At 33.1% G+C, this 6,986-nt stretch overlaps 1 protein-coding gene and 1 non-coding gene across 2 annotated transcripts; one reads left to right on the forward strand and one right to left on the reverse strand.

Annotated features, from left to right (window-relative positions):
* The first annotated feature begins 227 nt into the window (after positions 1 to 227).
* Positions 228 to 300, forward strand: Trnat-ggu (transfer RNA threonine (anticodon GGU)). The gene has a single exon. It is a non-coding gene; the product is annotated as a tRNA-Thr (tRNA).
* Positions 301 to 917: 617 nt separating this feature from the next.
* On the reverse strand, positions 918 to 6,280 carry LOC117681341 (uncharacterized). The gene is made up of 2 exons (XM_034445367.2): positions 6,164 to 6,280; positions 918 to 3,154 (listed from the first exon to the last, which is right to left on the reverse strand). The coding sequence occupies exon 2, from the start codon at positions 3,151 to 3,153 to the stop codon at positions 1,513 to 1,515; it is 1,641 nt and encodes a 546-aa protein (XP_034301258.2). The 5' UTR covers position 3,154; positions 6,164 to 6,280; the 3' UTR covers positions 918 to 1,512.
* Positions 6,281 to 6,986: the final 706 nt, after the last annotated feature.

Genomic DNA, 6,986 nt, shown 5'->3' on the forward strand with positions numbered 1-6,986 from the left:
CGGTACGCCAGAGGCCCTGTGTTCGAGTTCCGGTTGAGACTTGACTTTACACCACCTGTGACATTTGGCGCCCAACGTACAAAACCCACGGTCACTCCCTAGGAACAAGTTACACAACATTTCCTTAACTCGTAGAGTTCTACTCGTAAATTCGAGGACGAATTTCTACCAAGAGTGGGAGTATGTCACAGGGTTCACAGGTGTGTGACTGTCAATCAATATATCGGGTCTCAATAGCCCAGTGGTTAGAGCGCTGGCACGGTACGCCAGAGGCCCTGGGTTCGAGTCCCGGTTGAGACTTGACTTTTCATCACCTGTGACATAAGTATTTCGCCATATGTTCAGTTCATGCTCTACTTATGTTCACGCAGAAATTTGGACGTAATTCAGCTCCATTGTTTCAAGTCATAGCCGGACACCATGTTTTATATTTTTTTGTCGCAAAACAGCTGTGTTCCGCGATATCTTTCATTGATCTTGATTTTAAAGTTATATTATACAAGGGGCATAGTTTTGGTATTGGTGCTGGGACTCATGCAGCAAGAATGGGGTACTCTAAATCTCTATGGGGAGATGGGGAGATAGAATTTAGACGCTAAAGTACATAAGACTGGACAGTTATCGCTTTTGAATTTTCTTTTATGTTCTTCTTTTGCAGAGGATTAGTTAAAAGGCTGGATCTATCTATCAACTAATATAGGTCAGAAGTTATCTGCTTTATTGTTTACGTCTCACTTTCATTTTTTCATAGACGATATAAATGTTTATATATAATTAGAATATCATTGAAAATACCTTGGAGAATTCAGGCACAACTCTCTCCTCACAATAATATTTCGACAGTTTAGGTTATCCTAACAGTGTAAATTTTTGACCGTTTATTTTTATGTATTTTCCAAAAGGAACAGACATTAATGAAATGGCTATCTGTTAACCTTGATTAAAGAAAACAAAAAATGATGTTTAATATGAAGGAGTTCAGTGAATGTCTGAATTTTTTGAGATATAATAATTTGATATCACCTTTTTTAACTTATGATATCTGTAACAGGTTTTATATAAATTACTGTTGAACCTGTATCTACAGAATCATTTGGTTTTGTTCATTCTCTTCGTTAGCGTTATTTATCGAATTCTTGCAATATATACAAATCTTTGAAGAAAGAATCCAAGAAGAAATAAATGTTTCTTATTCATGAATGATCATACACAATTACATGTAATAAAACAAATATGCCCCAGTCTCTAATGAACTAGACAATATAATATCCCTGTAAAATCAGTTTCTAAAAATACATTTAATTTTCTGAACGATACACAAATTCCTACAAACCCATTTGTATAGAGATTCATATTCCAATTCTACATATAGATGTATGGTCAACAAAGCAGAAAAACACATCTATATGTTTTATTTCTCTCCAGTGATAATGAGACTAATTCGTGCCACGCCCATCACTCATACAAAATAAACAGCATGCGACTCTCGTAATTAATCATGACATTGCTGATTCATGAATTAAATGGATATTTAGTGTTCATAAAATAAACCTCCATGCACTCTGAATGTTGACCTATTTTAGCTTTGAAAGTACAAGATGGGTTGATATGGAACCAAAATATACGAAATCCCGCATCATGCAATTTCTGTAGAAGAATCACGTGATCAGCCACTGTTCCTTTCGAATGGAATTCTAGATAAAACTGAGAAACATCAGCTAGCTTGTTTGTTCCTAACATCTGAGGTGTCGACGGCCATTCGGCTCCCTCTGTGTCACCCTTCATAACAGCAATAGGAACTTTATCATGCTTCAGATCTTTTCTAATTTTATCAAGAGGGGCTACATAGCCCGATCCAAACTTTTTGTACGTGTCCCCTATTCCTCTGTTGTAAAACCAAACTTTTTCAGAATGTTTAAAATCTTTCTTATTCATGGTAGGGTCAAAGGAATGCAGATTACAGTTGTAGGTGTTGGCCATGTCATCGTCAAACGAGAAGTCATGGTTTATACCAAATGAGTAAACGATACATGGGTTTCTGTCAATCTTCAGCATCATATCATGGCATACATCCCAACCACCGTCCAACACTTTCCCAATTCGTACGATCTGTTTGCACAAAAACTGGGTCGTCATTAGATATCGGTAATACAAATCTTGTAATTCTTGAGTTGAAAGTTTACGAATCATGTCCTCTGAGGGTAGAATCATTTCTTTAAATGTATGCTCCTTGTCTTCTAAAGACTTCTGAACGAAATAAATGGCGTAACACTTGTTGAATTTATTGACCCCTACACATTGGAACACCCTATCGTACCAGATGATACGCAAGCCTGCTTGAAACAATATTTGTAAGCGTTTTAATAACTTAATATAATCTTCTTTCTTAATAACTGAGGGATCAAAATGAAGTTCCAGAAGGAGTTGTTTTACTTTTCCAATGGACTTTTCTTCCACCATTTTATCAATGACTTCTAGTTCGGAATAAGTACTAATTGACAGAGTCAGCACGTCAATTACGGTATTTCCTACGTTGTTCTTAGTTATCCAGCTTTGAAGGGAATCTGATTGAGAAAGAGGAGTTGTAAAAGTCCGACAATTATACCGCGCTTTTATATCTGATAGGAAAATGTTGTCATTAAACTTCTTGTTTGAAGAAAATACGACACAATTTTTACTGCTGGGCACAAAACAAGGATCAGCACAAATATACCACCCATTTCGAGGAATTTGACCAATTCGCTCCTTGTATCCGCAGAAGTACTGAAGCGTTGTCACATAACGATGATACAAACATCTAACTGCATTATCTGGCAGTGACGTCAGTTCTTGTTCGTCTGGAATTAGCACCGGTTGTTCGCCATTCGTTGTATATTTTTCTGGAATGGTCGCGATGCAGTTATGGTCAGGATTTGGTTTGAAGGTCTTTGAATCTGTTTTTGTTTTGAATACTACATTGTTTCGAGTATTGGGTTTCCTTTCGTAGTTGATGAAGTTGTGGACGGAATACGGGGGATGTCCAAATTTTTCATAGACTTTTTCCATGACGTAAACTTTTTGGAAAGTACTACAACCACGATATTTGTAAGCTAGAAGCAAAACTACGCCAATGCCCACAACTGCCTTCAGCCACATATAGGGACGTCTGTTCATCCTGGAAGGGAGAAATCCTTGTTTTAATAAGATTATAACATTAATGGAATAAAAGAAGTTGATCTACAAAGTTGAGATTGAAGTGGATTAACATGAGTCAAAGTGATAATATTTATTTTTATGGATGCATACATGTGTCAGTTATTTTAGGGAATGTAATGGAAAAACTAGGAAAATCATACCCTTCCTCACGGGTAACGATAGGAGAACTGATCGGCTAGAAGGTTTATATAACAAAAAACCTTAGTGGAACTTGTTATGATTGTGAGAACTTGTTGAGTGTGAGAACTTGCTTTAGTTTCCGATCATCGACAGATTTGGTATATGTTAATGGGTTGTATAAGAACAGAGTGTTAGTATCCGTTTTAGATTTCCAGGGGAGTCAAGTAGCTTAAATGTCTGAAATTCTTGCAAAGAATTCATTCTTTGTGGTGAAGATTTTTTTCCCTTAATACTGAAAATTTTTTGATTGGTATAAAAATTTGATAAACGGCGTTCTGAAAATTCTTCATTGCGTGATTAAAAGTATAATCTCCACCTGCGAAAGACACAAATCTGAATCACAGTGAATCCGTGCAAGATTTACACCGTGTATTCTTTTTTCTTTATAATTTATCAAATGTTTGGTCGCCTTCATATGTATTCGTCACTTGATAAATTTACCCATATTGGCATTCTTTTTGAAGCGTTGATCTTAATTTATTGAAAAGAAAAACGGGTTTTATTTTTAACCTTTTCAAAATTCAAAGTGTATTATAAACCAACCATGTAAGTCCACGTAGAAAGTACGTGAATATAAATCACCTTTTTAAGGTATCTGAGTCGTCATATTCGCTACACACAAGTTTATTATCTTTTTAGTATTAGTTTGTTTTTGTATTGTGTATTTTCAATGTATATATACATTTAACACAGAAAGATTTTTTTGGTATAACAAAACGTTCATAAAGCGGAAGGTTTTCTAGAGAAAAAATGATTAAAATCACTAAAAATGATGACAAAAATGAAATCATTTAAAAATTAAAGTAGTTTTACTAAATATTTCAGTTATTTGTTAGAAACGCAAACTTTCAACGTTTTACATGCATGCATAAAAGCATTGTTCTTAGAATCAATATCAAACAATTTGATTGATTGAGTAAAACTATACAAATATCGAGAAAAAGTATGAAATTTATTAAGACACATTTTGAGAATACATACTTCCTTTAAAGCTCTCTTTTAAAAAAATGCATCAATTATCCACATGTTCTCTCATGCCAATTACATACTGAGTACATAAATGTTTATATAGACAATCTGCAATGAATTCACACAAGGCATTCCGAAATTGTTTATTTCAAATCAAAATCATTCACCGAAAAAGGAGCTAATTTCAAGTGCAAAAACTCAGTAAAAAATATGCGGTTTTATATAGAGTTTTTTAAATCAGCATATTCAATGTGATCATGGTGCATTTTTTAAAACAACTAGACTTTGACCCTTGCGTGCACGTGTTGACATTGTATATGATATTTGACATTTACGAAATAGATACATCGACACACTGTATTCTTGCCATTTACATAAAAACAGTTTTTAGCCTACACTAATGCTATTAATATGTCGCCCGCTTGGATACGTGGGTTTTCTCCGGGTTCTCCGGCTTCTTCCCACAACAATGACCCCCTCCCACTAACATCCTTGCCAACGAGAGATATTAATATAAGTTGTAGAACTTGTTTATCAATCGTTGTAAAATAAATAAAGTTCAAGTTTAATGCTATTAATTTCACTACACTCTGCTTAGTTGGAATAATTTAACTGTGTCTCGGGACAGGCCTATAACACAGTTAAAATGCCTCCCATATACCCGTAATGGAGCAAAAAATTGCAGAATCGCTCCGAAACGATTTTGGAAAAAATTAATGAAGCTGCATTGAAAATAACAGTCAAATTATTCATAATAAACCATTTTGAGGCTGAAAATACCTTTCATCTAAAAATTTATTTCATATATTAATAAAGAATTCAACACTTTCTCCAGTAACGTTTTTCACTCGCTTCGAGTTGACATTCGGAACTATCGGGATTTTTCATATTAAATGCACTGAGTTAGAGGTATCTACCGTATTTCCTTTGATGAACAGAATATATATATGACAAATTTTCAATGAAAATGTTCACGTATTTGTAATATCGTTTCTGAGTTTATCCATGCAATTGTGATATTGTTAGAAAAAAACTATAGAGCCTCCTGTATTTTAGCATGAATGGAATGCGCGTGCGCAAGATTGTAAAATCCGAAAAATCCATATGAATATCGGATTTTTTCAAGGAATTTTCGTTGATTATTAATTAGCGAAGCTTGATTGAGAAAAAATAAAAACAAATTGGTAATCTTCTAGTGCATATTATGTTTAAAATATAAAAAACAAATGACAATACTCTTCCGATTTCTCGTTATTAAAGCCCAAAAATTCGAATCTATTATTTTAATATAGTAGTATAGATATTTGTAAATATTTTCCTCAGTTAAAAAACTGGTAACCAAAGTAAATACAACGAAGACTGATTTTTAGTGCAAATAGAATAGGTAAAATTAAATGTCCCATGACAGGGGGACAATCACTTCCTCCATGTATGTTTTAAGTATTGCTTGTCCTTAGATTTCAATTTTAACGATTTCATTCTTAACAAATTCTTGATACAAAGACATTTTAAAAATTGTTTTAAAAAATTCTTGTGAGGTAAATGAATATTTTGTTAATATGGAACGAATGAATTTTTTTAACTTATTTTTTTCAAAATCAGTAAGAAAAGCAACGAAAAATGATTTTCTTTTTTCTTTTTATCTTTTATATTTTTTTTTACGGTTTTGTCAGTTGAATTGACAAATATAAAATGACAAAATAGGCTTTATATCTTCATAGCTGGAGAAGTGATGCCTTAGATGTGCAAAACATTATTTTACTTTTATTTACATAATTTACATTAAATTGTAAGCATATCGATCAACCAAACAACATACCTGAATATTCCTGTGCTATACAACCGCAGGACAAACTAGTTCATAGAAATAAATATCAAACAGAATGATTCATTTAATATAAAACGATTTCAAAATCGTCGCAGAGCACCAGGACGTAGAGTCAATCTCAACAGGAACTTGATCTGCAGTATCCTACATATGAAGTAGGGGAAATCCACAACAAAGTGGCCCGGGATAAAATTCCTGACCAAGCCATTTGATTATTTCCGGAGAGCTACGATTGCTAGCGATCAAAATCAAGATGTTCATAATTCGGCAAAAAAGTATCATGATCTTAATTAAGAAAAAATATACGTCGATCGAACTAGGTCAAACTTTTAATTGCGATTTGTATAAAATCAGTTCACATCTTGATATGTGTCAATTAAACAACGTCAAAATGATTTTTCAAACGGCAAGTAAAGTAGAAATGATAAAATGTTTGTGTTTTCATTTAGAAAAGTTAAAATTAAGATTTTATTCGTTTATTAATATAAGCACATGAACTTTATGTTATTATATGATGACGGATGAAACATAGAAACAAATGAATGATACACATATTGCTGTTTTTTCACTTCACATAGTTCTGCGCGTTATCTTAATTATCTATAGGAATTTAAAAATCCTCAATTGTTTAAAATGTGTGCTTATTTTGGTCAAGTTAAGCTTGCATTTAAATCAGAAGTATCCGTCAGTGCTTAAATATTACGGGAAAATAACAATTTTTAAAATCTTTTCTACATTAAACAGCACTAAAAAAGCCTATGTTAATGAATTTATATAATTATTAAGTGTCCAAAATTATAAAAAATTGTATAAT

The sequence above is a fragment of the Magallana gigas genome, chromosome 2 (assembly GCF_963853765.1).
Source record: "Magallana gigas chromosome 2, xbMagGiga1.1, whole genome shotgun sequence".
Lineage (NCBI taxonomy): Eukaryota > Metazoa > Mollusca > Bivalvia > Ostreida > Ostreidae > Magallana > Magallana gigas.

Excerpts from the sequence above, each read along its gene's own strand:
- LOC117681341 (XM_034445367.2), bottom strand. The coding sequence starts at position 3,153 with ATGAACAGACGTCCCTATATGTGGCTGAAGGCAGTTGTGGGCATTGGC.